The sequence below is a fragment of the Plodia interpunctella genome, chromosome 11 (assembly GCF_027563975.2).
Source record: "Plodia interpunctella isolate USDA-ARS_2022_Savannah chromosome 11, ilPloInte3.2, whole genome shotgun sequence".
In the NCBI taxonomy this organism is placed as follows: Eukaryota; Metazoa; Arthropoda; class Insecta; order Lepidoptera; family Pyralidae; genus Plodia; species Plodia interpunctella.
Genome location: NC_071304.1, coordinates 7,837,873 through 7,857,127, shown reverse-complemented (window position 1 = coordinate 7,857,127; position 19,255 = coordinate 7,837,873). Strand labels below are relative to the sequence as shown.

The window sequence follows — 19,255 nt, the reverse complement described above, 5'->3', positions numbered from 1 at the left end:
GCACTTCTAGTACTATATGATGAAAGTACCACTTTTACATTAACATAACTTTGTATATGTCGATGTACAAATTCCATGATTTGTGATACAAAATGACATTCCTCACACGTGTGTGATAATAATCACGTAATGAAGGGCCTTCCTTCCTTTAAAAATCTGAAGCGGCTTCTTAATCACTACGTACCTACTTCACAGTTCACCATAGAAATCCCTGTATGTATCGGTGTTTCATTAGCTAATCTGTCCCTCTCTGTCGTCTGAGCGTGTTCCCGGTTCCTCCCTCAGCCGTTGAGCGTCGGAGCCCAGGATCCACTTTCCTACTTATTCGTTTCCATTTCGCACGATCGTCGGCATCACTAGTTGTTAACCTTAGTTATTAAACTAAGCAGTGTCAGTATTTAATGAAATTCTATTGGTTGATTCCGCACAAGCCCGCCCTAAGCCTCGGAGCCTGGCCTAAACAAGGGTCTCGTGCCCTTACCCTCGTACACAGAATACAAAAAATCTCTAATATAAGGATACAAGTTTCGATGCGGTTTTTTCTCTGCAGAATATGAAATGGTATTTGTAGAACGTCCACTTTTTGTTTGTAAAATGTATCTTTCTCATAATGTAAAAGATAGCTTTAGCACTTTCCGGCCCTACGGCTAACTGGTTGTGACGTGGTAATTCTAATTCCCTTCCACATAAAGAAAGAAAAAAAAAATATTTGCAAAAACTACCGGACAGATTTTTGTACGGTTTTCACCAATTTATGGTTTTACCCAGCAAAGCCGGGACAGGCCACTACTATATATTATAAACAGCGGCGACGTGCACTATTTACGAAAACAATTTGTAACACCAATCTAGAGAGAAACAATATTACTTAATTTTTTGTTGATCTATGGGAACACGAGTTTAGACTTAGTAAGAAAACTCTTCTACCTCAAGGTTTTATAAAGCCTAAAGTGTCAATTCGCGCCACGGAAAGCATTAATTACATTTCCTTGCAAAGCAGCGATATAAAAACAAGTAAAATCATTTAGTCTCACTAAGCTGTTCCCCAGTAGCTCTCTCACGTCTCACGGCTGTCACGTCACATCTCATTAATTAGTGTGCATCAAAAAAGCAAGTAATGTATCTACATAACTTGCTTTGTTGATGCCAAACTAATTAACATATTATAAAACAGTCCTCTGCCGCGTCTGTCTGTCCGCGATAAACTCAAAAAAACGATTGCAAGGATTTTCATGGGGTTTTTTAGTTGGAAGATTTAATTTTATAATTCATTATGTTTTTACCCGAGCGAAACCGGGATAGCCGCTAGTTGTAATTATTTAAAATATTTTTAAGACTATTTCACGTATTTATCCCTTACGCGGTAGACAGAGACAAGAGTTCGAAACTCGAAGACCATCTTCAGATAGATTGTTAGCCCATCTATGAGAAGAATCTCCAGTTAGCTCTATCCATAGATAAAATAAATATGTTTTATCCGTTCCTGTTTGACTTTTGCAATAATTTCCGGGCAAGTTTTGATTTTTGAATGGAATGCAAATGAAAATCCTTTTCGGATTTAATCTATGTGTGTAATGAAATTCTAAAACGACATAATTCTTACAGTTAAGTACTTAAGTAAACTGAATTTGTTAAAGAATTTTATTCGCGGATCTACTAAAAGAAATTCCTATAGGAATAAGTAGTACCTTTGTACTTAACTTGCTATTTGTACATTTTATACATGGCTATGATATGTACATAAATAAATAAATAAAATATTACACCTACCTAATAAGTTAAACTGAATATTTCCCACAGTTTTCCCACGTCTAATGCAAACAAATGATAATATCTCAATAAAATCATCCGCCTCTTAAACCAGGATTAACGAAGATAAATTCAAGGTTCGCATGAGAGAGCGTCAAAGAGCTCCTGCGATAATAAAATGTCGGAATAATTTACAATTTTTCATAGAAAGTTGCTATTTTAAATATAAAGGTCAGTACCTTTATATTTAAACGTTTTATACCATTTTTGGGAAAATTTCAAAACTAAGGTTTAATAATTTACTCAAGAAACATAAGTAACTACACACTTCATTCATACATCCTTACATATTATAATACAAAGTCCTCTGCCGCGTCTGTCTGTCCGCGATAAATTCAAAAACTATTGCACGGAGTTTCACCAATATATACTGTGATTCCTGATATTTTTACTCGAGCGAAGCTATATATAATAAAATTATTTAAAATAATTTTAAATACATGTACGTAAGATTTATACTTACAAGAACCCTACGCCTTTATAATTACAAGAACAATTAATATCAATTTGCGAGAGTCGCATTAAATACAACCGTATTGTACCGCCGCTATTCATGAAGAAGTACAGTCGACTACACTAGTTACCCTACCAATCTGAATGCTGCGGTAATAGAAGCAAATTTAGATAGCTTGATATTTTATTCACCGTACCCAATAATTCATGATGTAGGTTAGACATATTTAATTACAGATGTTAGAAATAGGATACTTTCTAGATTTCTAAGGATCTCAGGGACCGAATACATTTTATTTCATTTGGTCGGAAGATTTTGTGATCGGATAGATATACGTCATTCGTCATGTTTGGTATAGGTAAATAATGAACTTCTGCTAATGGCAAAATTCAATCAAAATTGTAGAAACTTTGAAATAGGCATTATCTGTCCAGTAGAATTAGATGTTTAACAAGATTAATTTCAATGTAATACGATATATTTCATTCTATACATATCTAATATAATATATATTTTGAATCTGATGATATAATGTACTATATCCATTGGAGCAGTGCTTTTTTCCATGTCCGTCCGTAATTCTAACTACATGACATGCAAAATTTTACGGTAACAAACAACTTATTTTCCCCTTTATAATATTAATTCATGTTGGACTATTTACATTTGAACCTACATCAGTGAGATAATTATAGCATGCTCATATTGATATAAGATTTCCATGAACTGTAGTTCCATTCATTCAGAAAACAAGCGATATTTTTACATGCGCCCATTTATAAATTCCTATCTTCATTGAGAGGGCCATAAAACTCGTAACAAAATTCTTCCCAAATTAGAATGGGTGGATTTTCAGAAGATTTCCCGGCTTTGTAAATTCTGTCCAACATCTTTACGACGGGGCTTCCTGAAAAATTCTAATTCACACATTTTACGGTGCGAATATTATAATCGTCGATTTATTACCTCCGTCATAAAATACGTCAACTTGACCGCAGATAATATAATATATGAAAATGTATGTTGTTGTAACTATCCTTGTAATAGTTTTTCGTATCGAACATTAATTACAAGGTTTTGTTTTACCCGCGTCAGGGATCTATTCTTAATACAAAAAGAGCATAAATTAATAAATTGTTGTTGTTTTACTATTCCCTTTCAATTTGGCAAGATCATAAAAATAGTATTCTTCTTAATTGGTAACAGATGACACTAATGTCCGATTTTTTCAAGTCGTCTAAAAGCATCTGACTGAGTACTTGTGTAGCCTGCATACTGGTTAACAGTTCACTAGAGCTGTCATCCAGTGTGCAAGTTTCCTCACGATGATCACTTCACCAGAAGCTAGTGGTAGAAAAATGTCTCATAAAAACAACAACTCAATAACTTCTACTATTACTATAATTTATGCAAAAATTGCGCATTCACAGGCACTTTTTCACGTCATATTATTAATTAAATAATATTTACCAAAGCAATATAATCTATATGTAGTTATAGATATTTTGGTTATAATTAAAAAGTACGTCCCCCAATCGCTTTAATAACTTCAGCTGCATCATAATTGAACACGTTCCAGCAATTAAAAAAAGTGGAAAATCATGTGCAATAGCACCCACCTTATAGTCACCAGGTCAAACCTAATAAAATATTCTTTTAAAACTATCTACTTATTGGTTGTAATTATAACTACCTACCCATCTATCTCCATCAAAACTGGACAAGGAGTTTTCGGTTACGAATGACAGTTTCGATAGCGGCTGAATGCGTGTTTATAATATGGTCCACATGAAGAAAACTACCTATTTATAAAAATATACTTTATGAAGAAAATACCTATGAAATTTGAAGTCCTCCCACGTACACGTTATCACATGGGGAGAAAGTTTTAAGGCAAAACTTTAGTAATCTGTGTGTAATATCGTCTACGTGAAACGCGAGTAAAATCTGTTAATTAAAATTCCGAAGCCTTTAAAATGTCCTGCACACTTACAGGTGAACCCCTAAAACATAACTATTTTTATTTTTTTGTGTAATTACAATTACATTCGGGTCTTTAATGACAAGAAGCCCAGAAGATATAGAAGCATAAAATTATTTATTCATAATAAGTACCTTTTATTTTACCTATTTATTATATTCGTCACTGAATATTATTACGGATGTAAATAATAATAAATAAATAAATATATTAGGACAAATCTCACAGATTGAGCTAGCCCCAAAGTAAGTTCGAGACTTGTGTTATGGGATGCTAACTCAACGATGTCTGTTTTTATTTTGTAATTTTTCGTTTTATTCTCAAGCCACCATGCCTCCTATGCCTCATGGTGCCAGCTGAAAACCAGCGCTATGGTTTCTGCCACAGCAACACGCTGAGCTGGCCGCCAATGATACTTACTGTTATTGTTAATTTTAAGTCGCATAGTTGTAAGTTTATGTAAATTTTTGGGCGATTAAAAATATTTTCTTTCTTTCTTTAAAATTTTGAGTAATCGGCTATGATTTTACAACCGGCTGTATGTCTGTTATCAACCCTTTTAGAGAAGGCTATTATTGCCTTTCAGCTATTAAGGCGTCACTTAAATATGGAGTGGTCTCATTCCAGGGCGGAAACCACACGCCTCGTAAGCTATTATAAGACGATAATATTGTAATATTGCCTACTCAACATCGTAGACTATACACGATCATGTAATTCCAATCCAAGCACATGATAATGACAGTGACATTATATCAACCCACAATTGCAACCTAAGTGTATATTACGTAAAATTATGAGAACTTTTGCTTGCAAATGTCTATCTTTACTATCTTAAGAGCGTTGTATGATCCATAGATAAGTAGGTATAAATAAGTATTAGTTGGTGGGTAAAGAAGGCTCTGGACATGTACCTCCGCAGTCTTGCATGCAATCAGATTTGTGCAGGGTACTTTTATGTTATTAAAACACTAGATGTTACCCGGGGCTTCGCTCCCGTGGGAATTTTGAGATAAAATATGGCCTATGACAATCTTGCATAATGTACCTTGGTGAAATAATTTTTGAAATCCGTTCGATAGTTTCGGAGAATATAAGCTCTCTAACATTCAAACTCTTTATAATAATAGTATAGATAGGCATAGTCTACTTCGACAGGTTTTTTTTCCGGCCGTTGGGCCAACGGGATGGCCCGAAAGCCTCCACTCATACACACCCATACACTTCTACAACTCCAATTCCTGTGTGGTTAGTACAAAAGATAGTACTCTGCCACTCTGCCATGCCTATAAACCGCACGATAGAGCAGATACTAATTTCCTTCTTGCCTGTCCGACTTTAACCTAGTAGGTACTTGTGTGTACACAAATGATTTGATCATTTGTGTACACACAGTTGAAACTAAAAAGTCCAACACAGCCAAACCACGGGCCAAATGTATATATTTCTTTCGTCAAGTCTTCGTCTGAGTGAATTTCCGACGGGAACATGAGTAATTTTTAGTGGATTAAATGTATCTACTTAACTCACTCTATGTCCTTCTCCGTACTTCTACTACTACATGACAAAATTATGAATTATTAAGTATTAGTATTCAACTGCTATTTTGAACCGCAAATAAATGCATACATATGTAATTAATTTACAAAAAAGGATGAAGAAACATAATGCCGATGGATTCAAGACGAAGATAAAACCTGATTCTTTGCCATTATATTCACCAAATAAATAATAAGATTAAAAGATTTAGATTAATAAGAAAGAAGAGGATAGACAATATGTATACAGGGTTGCGGGTAAGTGGCTAGGTACATAGGTACCTAATGAAGATAAATTCTTTCTCTGCACGTACTGCCGGCGACACACTTTACTGTGATAAATAGTCTTGGCCACTTTTAATTAAGATTCATTTATTGATTTTAAGATGCTCTAGATTAGAAAAATATTCTTACAGTTAGTAATGGTTAGTAAAAAATTAAACTAGTAACTTTTTTTTAATGCGTGACTAGAAAATAAGAGTTACTTTTATATTGCTTATACGTACCTACCTAATAAACAGTAAGAACCTAGACTATATTTATTTCCCTACGAACTCATATCATAGATAATTACTTATATACGAAAAATCCATAAAGTACATTATTATAAAACTTACCATAAACTTTAATCCGAACCACTTGCTCGAAATTTAAATTAAAAAGAAACGGAACAAAACTCGATAAAATATCACTTAAAATTTTGATTAAACCTCGTTTTCACGATTTTACACTTTCAAACACAATACTGGCCGAATGGGGAACGTATTATTTAAATTAGTTCGAAATTCGAATTGCGCGCGAAATGCGGCCGGGTGCGTGCGGTCTTCAAGACTTTCAGGCAAACTGAAGGGCGACTGATTGCGTCTGAATGGAGGACTGCTGCTCATGCGCTCTGCTTCGCCACAATGAATATTTTTCAAACTGACTTTTCAGCTTTTCTATCCATGGCTTCTTCTTTTCTTATTAGGTAGGTACTTCTCTTTCTTTTTTTTTTCACTATTTGGTACAATATTTTCATTATCTTTTTTTTTATTTTTACACTATGATTCCAACTACTAGTTAACACCTCTACTGATATGATTAGAATTTGAAAGTTACATTACAACTATAGTTACAGTTTTCTCTCAATTTCAAATAATATAAAGTGAGATAATGACAAAACATATTTTAGCTGTTAAAGTATGTTTTATACCTTTTTTATGAATAACAGGATCTAGGTTTATCTAAGTAAAATACAATTTAGCGACATCAGGGAACAGACTATATTTTGTTTTGTTTAAAATTTCAAAATCAAAACTAATCGCGAACATGTCTACTTTTATTCCATGTAATTTTTTATGAAAATGTCATAACTCCAACGGCCGGAACAATCAAACGGACATGTATTTTAAATTAAAATCGGACAAGCGAGATTCGTGTGATTTCATTTCGGTTAGCCTTAACAATTGTATCCACCACATCGGCATCCGCTGTATTTGCGGTCCGGCATTGTGAATTTTCGTACGCTTTGCGTATTTTAATTAAAGATTCGATTCATGTACAGTCAACAGCACATCAATCTATCTAAATTCATTGAAAATTGTTTACTATTGCCGCCACATAGAGATGAATCCAGTGATGCACGGTAGTTGTGCGGCTGGTACTTCCCGTAGTAAGACGAGTGGATGAGAGAAATCGGTTTGTATTTAACATTGTACCAACAAATCTGTGTACTTCTAGAGATGGGCGTAATGGAGTACAAAAGTTTTTTTTCTTTTGTAATTTAAATAACATCTGATTATTTTTATACAAATGTAATCTAATTAATCTGGAACACATTTTCTATTCTGCTAAACAAATACAATACATAATCTTAGATCCTTACACTTGCTACGTAAGTATTACTGAACAGAGTGCCAGTATTACTGATTGGGAGGAACATGGTGGCAAATACTGCTACATACACATGTATGTAGCAGTATTTGCCACTATGTTCCTACATGTGTAGCAGTGTTAGAAATCACAATGTAACTCAACGTGAACAAACCGTGAGGATGTATGTTTGTAAACAAGCAAAATATACTGGACCGATTGTTATAAAATTTAGTACAAGGGTAGAATATAACCTAGTATAACCATAAGGTACTTTATATTCCGAAATTCCCACGGGGCGCATCTAGTAGTATATAATAAGGTAGGAGATAAAGAATATATTTGATTATTTCAGACTACGACATAATACAACCAGACATTTAATAGTCTATGTATATAACAAGATCCATGTGTCAATCGCTTTTTCTTAAAAAACTTTCAGATTATGCGTGTGATTCAATCATGCACATCTGCCTTGTTTATAACATCCATAGTTTACGGGATACTTGTCCGCGGCTTCGCCCGCGTAAGTTTTCCACGGGAACAGTTATTTTCTGGGGTGAAAGGTACCTGTGTCCTTCTCATACTTCAATCTACATGTATGCAATTTCAAGATTAGTTGAGTAGATAGAGCGTGAAGAGGTATCAAACTTTAGCATTTATAATAGGTATTAGGATGTCAAAAAATGTTCACATCAGAGTTGCATCGAATAAAATGGGTAGGAGCAGTCTATAAACTATGCCGCAACCACTCATATATCCTTTTTGCCCATGATACAGTTCACATGTAGATAACGTGTCCAGACTATGGGAAAATTATATTTTCCATTGTACTATATCTTTTTTGGTGTTATACACAGGGGTTTTATAAGTTACAAAATTAAAATGTAATTATGCTGTATAACAACACACCTAGGCACTTAGCTTTCGTACTCCTGCAAGTTTTACGCGCTCAAGCACAAGGAACATATTCAAATTCTTCTTGTCTTCATCAACAGTTTTATTTCATACCATCATTAACAATCCTGTGTAAATAGATAACAAAACAATACAATAAGGTATTAAAAGACAATTATCCGTTTGAAACATATAAATTTAATATGATTTCTATAAACATTACCTATTGTATAATTTATAAACCGAACTCTTATACTGAAAAACATCGAATTATGTTTATAAAACGTTTGTGACTACGGAATGAGAATAGAAAAAAAGTTGATGGTGTCAAAGTGGTTTCTGTCGATATTGAACCGGTTCGATCCGGTTTTAACTGGTGGCCGGAGTGGGGACGCCGGCCGCTAACGTGGGGGGGTATGGCGACTACTCGATGACAGTCTGTTCTTCTTTCACGAAAAATTCAACAACCTCTTCCACTGTGTTCGCCTGGTCGGTGTCCAGACCGTCTGTATCTACGTCTGTAATAAAAAAAATACAAATCACTCTTGAGTGAATTTCATTAGTATACGACAATTTTTTTGAATAATCATATTTTTTAATTAAACATTTATAAAATTAACATGGTAGCAGTACTTTTATTTATTTATAAAATAAAATGAATTACTGTCTATTGTAAAATTTAATATAAACACTAATAACAGCCCGTGGCAGAGTTCAAAATACTCTCTTAGGTAATAGACAGCGAAAAATTCCAGATAAGCAGTCTGTTTTCTTAGTTATTTCTGATATAAACTTAAACAGGAAAATTTAAATCTTGACATAAAAAGTTCCTGCAAATTTTCTGAATGTTTCGACTTTGGCTTCTCTAAATGTAGACACAATGTATCGGGTTGCTGGTGTGCATGGGCTGCGGTGTATGCTTACCATCAAGCAACTCGCTCATTTGCCCACTATGCCATAAATCGAAGCTTTTTACAAAAATAACATTTTGCCGTAAGCATTCATGGGCGTCAAAGAGATCTTGTTGCAATCAACGCGTGACAAAAAAAACACGTCCGTGTAATAAACCGTTGAAGAGTCCCTTGTTGGCAGCCGAATCTGGGTGCATCAGGTCATGCTTATCATAATAACGCATCGTTATGGAAACTGCAACGATATGGTAGGTTAAATTCAGCTTGCAACATTAATAAAATATTGCAAATTGAATTTAACCTATTTCCGCTTGTCCTACAGGTGAAATTACGCCACGTCGCTTCAGATCAGACCGAGACAGGTGAAATTAAATAAAAGCTTGTAGATAAATGGTACTGACAGTTCCTGAGCTCGAGCCGCCGCGGCTTCTGGTCGGCCCACTCCTGCGTCTTCATGTCGCGGTACTCCACGTGCTTCTTCATCTGCTCCGTGCGCTTCGCCACCAGTTCCTGGGGACAACAAACAATCAAACAATAATCTTCATTGCTTCTATGAGTTTACACCTCGACTTTGACGACCTCTATGGTGCAGTGGTAAAGTGCTTACCTCTCTCTGTCTTGGATGTTTATCTATATATGTATTTGTTATAAAATATAGTATCGTTGAGTTAGCATCCCATAATACGAGTCTCGAACTTACTTTGGGGCTAGCTCAATCTGTGTGATTTGTCCTTATATATTTTTTACACAACAGATTACTATTTTATGCCGGCTCCACACTATCGCCGAACTCTGACAGATGCCGAAATTGACTCTGACATACAGACAACGAGAAGCGACTTTGTTTTATAACATGGTATGATAATATCTATACGCAAATCCTGAGCTTTGGGGGGGGCACAGGCCTGAACGGAACAAAAGAATTGTACCTTGCTGGCCTTGCTACTTCGCAGACGGTCCTTAGACTCGAACTGCGAGTAGTACTTCTTGAGATTCTTCTTGATCTCTTTCTGCTGCTTCTCCGACAGCAGCGTGGGCGGCCGCGGGCGCCAGTGGAACTGCGCGAATCCTTCCTTCATCACTCTGAAAGCGACAAAAAAAACTAACACCATAATAAATGTAACTTATAGGAGTTTACTTTGAAGATTGTTAAGCCAAATAAAAAATTACATTTTAAGCTCTAGAGCGCTTTTAGGCGGTAATCTAGAGTAGAGATTTCAAAAGATATTATATAGATAGGTGGCTTACGTCCAATCATAATGTCAAACTTTAAAAGTAAGAGAAGTGAAAATTAAGTTATTAATTATGTACCTCCTAAGAATCTTGCCCTGGAAGGACCAGATGTAATATCCGCAGTCCATCTTGCACTTGAGCGAGGACACTCCGGTCACTACATAGCGGCCAGTCGGGTCCCACTCGATGCCAGACATCTAAAATAATATAACCAGATTAATGTTATGTATGTAAATGTGTGTTTGTTTGCCTTATTACATAGTTGATTTGATAGTGTAGTGGGTCTAGAATGACTACTTCTGCTGGGAGCAACAGCTAGTATTGAACTCTCACACGAAATCTCTAAGCAAGGCGACTATCGATATAAATTATTGACAGCTGATGGGCACCGACAGCATTCCTAAGGGTTGACGTAAAGAAAGCGGCAGGTATTAAAAAAAGGAGAAAAGTCTTCAAAATTTTTAAGCGGGTGTCACAGCCGCGAATGAACATGCGTGGATGAGAGAAAATCCTCAAAGCACATAAAATTATCATTTTTTTTATTTTGTCTTTTATTCAACAAAAGTTAGATTAATAGAATTTGTGAACAATCTTCACAAATATTTGGTCTAATAACTAGATAGATACTAGTTGTGCAAATAACATGTAAATATTTAGGGCAGTAGAAGCACTGGTATTTCAAATTACCAGAGTGTTTAAACTAGAACATATGAAGTATTAATAAACTATGTGAGGTTACAAAAACTATAAGTCATAATAACCAATATTGTCTATTAAAGTGAATTGTGATAATGAATATCACACTTCTAACTTTTTTACTTTGTATAAATAAAATAAAATAAAATAAAATAATAATAAAACAAAATACCTGATAATGATGCGAAACATTCATAATAGTGAAGTCATTAGTGTCCAAGAACTCTAAAGCACCACCAGTAAGCCCCAGGTTGGCCAAAATTATGAACTGTCCAGATGGAGACCAGAATAGATGATTAAATGGCTTCCTCTCAAACTTCTTCAGCAATGTGGGTGCTTGCCCTGTGTTAACTTGGTAAAAACTGATGCAGATATTTGCTGGATCACCGTGAATTATAGAGAACTTAGAACCGACCGGTTCCCAAGCGAATGCTTGAATGGGTTCCTTAATTTCCACGGAATCCACTGGAATTTCTTTCTCCCTCATATGGAAAATCTCGAAGTTATAATACATTCCAGAGTACTTGATTTCATTCTTGTCTTTTTTTACTTTAGAATACCGGTCAACCTTAACACAGAGGTAGTCGCCACTCTTCTGCCAGTGGATCTTACAATCGGCGACAGAGAACAAGTTCTTTGATCGGACTTCAGTGCGGTTTGGTAACTCGAGGAGGGTGACTCTAGCTGGAACGTCCTTGTCTTCAGCCACCCAATAAGCCAAAGTGTTGTCAGTCGGCGACCAACTGAAATCCCTGTGAGAGAAATTATTTTTTTTAATTTGGCTCAATACTTCTTTTAAATACTTAAGGTAGATGTGTTAGATTATACATTTTTTTTTTAAAAAAAGGAAATTGACACAAGCTTTTGTTGTTGTCAGACATCTAATTGCACTCAATGTGTGATAAGAAAATCATGTCTAAGGGCAGTAAACTGTTGAGGAGTTCCCAGACTGGAGCCATTCCTGGGTGCACCATCATGGCATCCTTATCATACTAATGCATTGTCATCCAAATGTATGTACAAAATGTTGACTCAATCAGTGTATATGTATATGTGTAAGATATCTGATTCAAACTTGAGTTGAAGATTCTACAGAGACATAGGGGCATAGCGGGATACATTGCAAGTTAAATAAGAACTTGTAAAACTTGACACTTCTCTTTTCAAATGGAGGCATAGTGCAAATAAATAAGGATCCTTCCAACTTTCTCTATATAAATCATGCACAATAACTGCATTACATATTTCTCAGAAAACAATAACCGTAACTTACCTAATGCCAGGGATCTTGATAGATTTCTTGTCAAGCAAACCAAAGCCTGGTGTCTCATACACTGATAGCACATCTTGACCGAGACGCGCAAAGAATTTATCATCCTTGCTCCAGCGGAATATTGGCCATGTCACATACTCGTCAGGTGGAGGGAAACTACGCTTTTCTTGCCCTGTCCTGAAAGACAAAATTAATGTATTGTCTTAATAATATAAAACTATAAAGTCTTATAATAGTTAAAAGATATGAACATATACATGAGAAATTGGCAATGATATATTATTATTCACTTTGTAACATTTTCAAATTCATCACCTACTCATATCTACCAAAAGATTTAGCATTTTGTTTCCTAGTACTTTGCTGTTTAGTTTGAAATGAAAGAATAAAATGACCATCTGTTGTAGCAAATTAGTTATGGAACTACTCCAAATTGAATTATAGATTACTATATTTTTTTATACTTTCATAAAACACTTTTGCATTTATGATCTGCGTGCTTAGTGCGATTTTGCTATTTACATGTGACCATTGAGTCGATTCCTAGTGCGACGCAAATTACAAATCGCAGTGTGCCATTATGACGCAACGACAAAAAACCGCAACGTGAGTGGTTCGCTGTGTCTCACTTCATATCGACTCGATAGTGGGAAATTAAATGCAAACCCGTATTTCGCCCTCTGATATCTAAGACTATTTGTTTATATTTATTTGTTTACTTACCTAATATCCCAAATAATTAGTTTCTTGTCATCTCCTCTATCACTGCTGGGTGAAAATGTTACAATATAATTCTCACATGGTGAGAAAGAAATGAACCTAGCTTCCGGATGGAAGAACTTCTGGAACTGGGAGAACTTGGGCCCGGCCCAGAGCGCAACACCCCGCCAATGGAAAGTCGCTAGGTACGTGCCGAGAGGAGACCAGACTGCATAGGTTTCTGTCCAGTTCTGAAAACAGATTATAGAATTTATAGACCAACTCTTATTAGATAATAATAAAAAAATAAAAAATATATTAACATGTTTTACAACATTAATAGTATCCACATGGCTATGGGCACAACCATCAGTAATATGTAGAAGGCTCTTGTCAAGTGAATCACTCTCACTCTCTTGACTAAAGCCTACCAAGCAATACAATTTGTGCCTGTTGTAAGGTCTAATGTATGTTACATAAAAAAGCAATTAATATTATGTTATGGAGGATAGGGGAAGGGAGGGAAAATACATGGAAAATTTGCTTCTCATGTCCCTGGGAATAGAAGATCAAAATCACATCACTTACTCCAAAATATAATTTTTGTTATTTTTTTACTATACATGTATTTCTCCAAGAAATTTAAACCTATTCCAAAAATATGTGGATAACAAAACCAATATTTTGTACATTATGGATTTTCTTATTTATAGAGGGTGAAAATAATGATGAAGTAAGCAATACTTACTGGTCTCTCTTGCAAGACAACAGGCTCAGGCAAAGCATTCTGCCACACTTGAAGAGCCACACCTGTGCCGATGCCAACCAGGAACTGGTCATAGCAATCGGGGTCCATCAGGTACCATTGCAGGTCCGACTGCACCTTGAAAGGCTGGGGTGATGGCGGTTCCCATTCTTCGGGTATTTCTGAATATCTAAAGAATTACAAATTAAATGTGAGAAAAACAGTTTAATAATAAAAAGTACTTTATCAACTTTTTTAACACTTGGTGGTGAGCAATTTCTTTCACTTAAGAATATAAAGAGCATGTTAGGTAGCAGATCTCATCAGCATAAAAAGCTTTTGTTTTCTATGTATGGACAACCACTTCATATATGACTTGTATGTATAGTATATGTATTATGTGTGGCCAAAGGGAAAGTCAAACAAGTTTATAGTAGAGCAAAGGAATCTCGAAGAAATTCATTATTTTAAGTAGTACCATTATTTCACTAGTTTATAAGTAGCGCATAATGCGCAAATTTTCTAATTTATTCACCATGCCATCTGTTTCTTTATATAAACAGATGTCTCTTTTGTTGTGCATACAAAACAGAGGTCATAAAAATGTTGAGATTTCACAAAATATTATAGGTACTTTCGATTTTGGTTGAATAATGATTAAAATCTATGTTTGAAGGTTATGTACTTACTTTTTGAAGTCTGTGAATAAATTCACTAAAAATGTATGCTGCTTATCTAATTTACAATTATTCGTAGCTTTGACAGCTTCAGCAGCATTCTGGGGATTGCTGTACTCCAAGAAGATGTAGCCAGTTGTGACTCCAGTCTCCGTAGTTGGATAATACTCATTTACGATCTTTCCAAATTTGCTAAAGATCTTATTTATTACGCTTTGTAATTTCTCCAGACGCTCGGGCCCGACCTGCGGGCAGCCATCGACCACGATCACATTCTCGTAGCCATCCGACTCTTTAGGCTTTTGCTCCAAAAGGTCGGCCAACAATTCTGCAACGTCAATGTTAGGTTATGTTTCATAAATCGTCATTTTCTTATTGTAAAATCGCATCAAAACATAAACCAAATATCGTGCAGAATAATTCATGTCATACATTATTAGCTAATGGAGTAAAAATAGATAAAACAAGCGCGAAAATCACAAATTTGCGTGGGTGACGCATATGGCCGGCCACAAACTATAACCCCCAAAAACCTACCCTCATCAGGAATGTCATCGACGAATCCTTCCGGATCATCAAAATTTGGCTCTTCCTCGAAATTATGTTCTTCATTATCATCACTAACTTTATCTTGATTTACTCTTTCATCTCCTTTTTTCTTAGCCATTTTGACGTTATAATATGTGTTACCGGAAGATACGCCATTAGAGAACTAAACCATAGACTCAATTTTGCGCCATTCTTTCAAAGAAATACGTTTCATTTTATTTAACTTTGACCTGACTGAGACTATAGATATATGAACATTACATTTAAGTGTTTATATACCTGTGAAAGAGACTCATATTTTATACTGACAATATTCTATAAATAAATATATATAATAGAAAATATAATGTTCTTTTATGTACAGTCTGTCAAGAAAGTGAGGAAAACGGATTTTTTAAGAACTAAACTTTTTTACAATTGCAATACCAAATAAAATGGTCAGGATTGGTTGACAAACACACCGTGTCGCCAGTCAACAGGAGACAGCGCGTCTTCATTTTTGAAGCCTTGTTCAGAGATTAAAGCATAGACAAAAAAAAATTGGCGCGTGTTATGAAAATTTCACTTTCGAATCAATTACGATTTTCTTCTTTTTGTAAAAATATAGTTTTCATTTTCCCTAACGAAAAGTTTTTTTCGGCTTCTAGAAAATCATATAATATTATGATATTTCTATTTGAGTTTAGATGTATCTTAGTCACTATGTACTACTAGTAAGAATTGGTATTAGTATAGTTTGATTTTTTTGTCCCCAATAAAAAAGTTAATGTGATGTTTTTGACATGGAATTAGTTGTGTAAGTACTACTTACTAAATCAAGAGCATCAATGGAACTCATCCAGCCATTTAATATTTAATGCATCCGAGGAAAAGTACTATTTTATGTCCGAAACAAATTGGTGGCACCATGGTTGCCCATCCATACTTACGATCTTGACTGTCCTCTAAAATTTTAGGAGACCTTACTACGTACCTATACTTTTTTCATTTAAAGCTCACACTTCAGATCATCACTTCAGACCTGTTCCTGGCGATCCAATTAAAATTGAACATTTGTCGGCTATTTTTTTTTTTCACTCAGCACACGTCAGCCTTGCAGATGAGATGGCATTTGTAGCCGCTGCCGTTGGGTCAGTGCACATGAAAATTGAGGTCAACATTGCACGTTGCATACCTATCTGTGTCATACGTGTGTTACTGCTGTTATACAATTGAAACCTCTATTTCATAGGTAATTAGAGACATTTTGAGTTTTTTTTAATATGTTTCGTACGTGAGATATGATTATACTAAGGGACGAATACACGGAATATATACATAGCATACTGGTTGTTTGCGTAAAAATGCATAAAGCAGAAAAATTTATTAAATCATTATTGAGACTAGCTGACTGAGGCTCGCGACTTCGTTCGCGTGGACACTATGACTCCAGTGAATTATAAATACGAAAGTGAGGATGTTTGTTACTTAGTTATGCCAGGTTATTTCAAACCAGCTGGACGGGTTTTATCAAATATGATCCGTCGTCATAAAAAAATTCCGGAGATTAGTGTGTAAAAACAGACAATTAAACTATTTTTATCTCTTACTCTATTACTGTTTGTTCGTCACCCTAAATTATTATTTTATAAATATATTAAATGTACAAACTTTTACTGTTTTATTATATGTATTGATAACAATAGTTGCGAGTTAGGGTACCGCGTACCTATCTGTGACTAAACTATACTTTCTAACTAAGGCTGAATAACTAAAAATATTATTTTATAGCAACAATTATTGTATAGCAAACTATTTACCATATCACTTATTTGGAATGATAAAAACAAGATGTAGGTACTAACAAATGATAATCATCATCAATTATCATAGACTTGACAGAATATCGAGACTTTGTTAAAAATACCAATCAACACGAATGAAATCATAGAAACAACTTTAAACAAAGGCTCAATCTCATTTAATTAACGGGCAAGATTATCGCATATTTATAATTTAGGAGTAAATTAAGTATCTATAAGGTATACTTAGTTGCTTAAAATTAAAAAAAAAAACAGGAAGTTTGCGATGACTCATAAATAGTTCAAGTATGTATGTTCACTTATTATAAGTTATTAGATGTTGCCCGGGGCTTCGCTCCCGTGGGAATTTTGAAATAAAATATAGCCTATATACTTAGCAATCTTGGATATTATACCTACATTTATAATGATGAAACAATTTTTGAAATCGGTTGGGTAGTTTCAGAGATTATCCGCCTCAAACATACAAACTCAAACGCTTACCTCTTTATAATAATAGTATATAAAACTGTTATAATAGTATATATAAAACTAGATACTTTGAATACCTATCTACTTAGAGGATTGCCTAGATTTAAAATCTGTGTTAGCTATGATATAACATCACTAAATGGTATGATTTTAGGTACGCATATTGGTTACATAGATGTCAATCCTCATTGGAAATGCTATTGTTGAATATCAGCTGCCAAGACTAGGAAGCCTGTAGATGTCGTATGAGGCATGAGGACTATTATAATGTAGGGCTGAACCATAGATAAAATTAAATAAATATATTTCTTTTATCTATGAGCCGAACGATATATAAAAAATATATATGTATAATACTTTTTTTTTCTATCAGCACTTAGATCACAATCATAACCTATTTTGATATACTTTATGATATATTATTAGAAAAAAAATGTAAGAAACAATAATGCACTTCTGGCATGATAGGGACCAACGCTGTTCAAATGAGTTTCTTTCGACATTTCTTACCAGCAGTGGTCGTTCCGAAATGCCAGTAGTTGGTAGCTTGTGAGAAATAACTATTTAATATAAAAATTGACGTAAAAAAATCCTGTTAAGGTGTAATTTCTGAATAAATGATTTGAATTTGAACGACACACCGCCACGTGCCTTTTCTGTACTCTATTAGACATATTACCTCAAGTAATATAAAAATAACAAAACCCAAACGAGTTTTAAGCCGAATTCGTCACGCAATGAGGCACTGACCGATCTTGGATTAATGCACCTCTGATAAAGGCCATAACAACCAGGAAATAAAGCCTTATATTCACTTATCTTTTGCCCCATTCTCGTTGCTTAGGTACCTAACCCCGTAACATAACAGTATTCAAGTTATAAAACTTTACATCTATAAATAAACTTACGTTTGTAGTGAGATTTGGAATATTAGATAGGCTTTAGCGATATATCCACCTATATTCGTATTTTTCTGTACTTTTTATTTATGATTGCAGTGAGTATTGTATAATAATGTAAGTTATCGTATTTGGTGTACCTACTCGTAGATAAACAATGTCTTCAATGTTATGTAATGGTATTTGATACCTACCTAAGTCATTAAAATTTATAATTATTTATTACTGTTGTATTGCATGTCTACATTCGAATAGAAATAATCTCTATGTAATATCAAGCATAAAGTGACGGAATTATGCAATGATAACAAAACAATGGAATTTCCCATAAATAAGTAAAATAGTTACAGACCTACCTACATACTGAATATAGAGCAGTTTACGTCATTTTCTTATGGCGGCTTTGTTTAGTGCCACCACGAAAACTGAGAACAAAAACATGTGTACATTAGGTACATTATTGATTTCATGACATCTTCATCGTAGGACCACTGGGCTGAACACCTAAATGTTGAAGGTAATGCTATCTGAATACACTAAATACTTACCATATAGTATACAGGTAGTGCAAACACTACCTGTATACTATATGGAACGTATGTATACTATATGGAAGGAATGAAAAAGTAGCGAAACTGTCTTACGTTTCTTTCTATCATTTTGTTTTAATTTCAAAGTGTTAGTGGTAACCGTCATTAACTAGCACACGATGTACGATTACCTCATTCATTACTTTCTTGTACCTCCTATACTTGTGGTTGATGTCATTT

At 34.6% G+C, this 19,255-nt stretch overlaps 2 protein-coding genes across 3 annotated transcripts in view; both read right to left on the bottom strand.

Moving 5' to 3' along the window:
* The window catches only part of wake (wide awake), a 172,453-nt gene extending 165,840 nt beyond the window's left edge, over positions 1-6,613 (bottom strand). For both annotated transcript variants that reach the window (XM_053751475.1, XM_053751477.1), the window contains exon 1: positions 6,400-6,613. The gene's annotated coding sequence lies outside the window, so the exon portion shown is untranslated. The remainder of the gene's footprint in view (positions 1-6,399) is intronic.
* Positions 6,614-8,708: 2,095 nt separating this feature from the next.
* Positions 8,709-15,500, bottom strand: eIF3b (eukaryotic translation initiation factor 3 subunit b). The gene is made up of 10 exons (XM_053751174.1): positions 15,302-15,500; positions 14,777-15,092; positions 14,091-14,277; positions 13,367-13,593; positions 12,644-12,820; positions 11,543-12,122; positions 10,753-10,871; positions 10,371-10,524; positions 9,843-9,951; positions 8,709-9,048 (listed from the first exon to the last, which is right to left on the bottom strand). Exons 1-10 carry the CDS (start codon positions 15,429-15,431, stop codon positions 8,954-8,956), a joined length of 2,094 nt encoding a protein of 697 aa, XP_053607149.1. The 5' UTR covers positions 15,432-15,500; the 3' UTR covers positions 8,709-8,953.
* Positions 15,501-19,255: the final 3,755 nt, after the last annotated feature.

Bases quoted from the DNA above. Each gene is read 5' to 3' on its own strand.
- eIF3b (XM_053751174.1), bottom strand. From the start codon at position 15,431: ATGGCTAAGAAAAAAGGAGATGAAAGAGTAAATCAAGATAAAGTTAGT. The intron at 13,594-14,090 runs GTAAGTATTGCT...ATCTGTTTTCAG, and splicing joins TTGTCTTGCAAGAGAGACCA to AACTGGACAGAAACCTATGC. The intron at 9,049-9,842 runs GTCAGTACCATT...TTTTTATTACAG, and splicing joins GCGGCTCGAGCTCAGGAACT to ACGTAGATACAGACGGTCTG.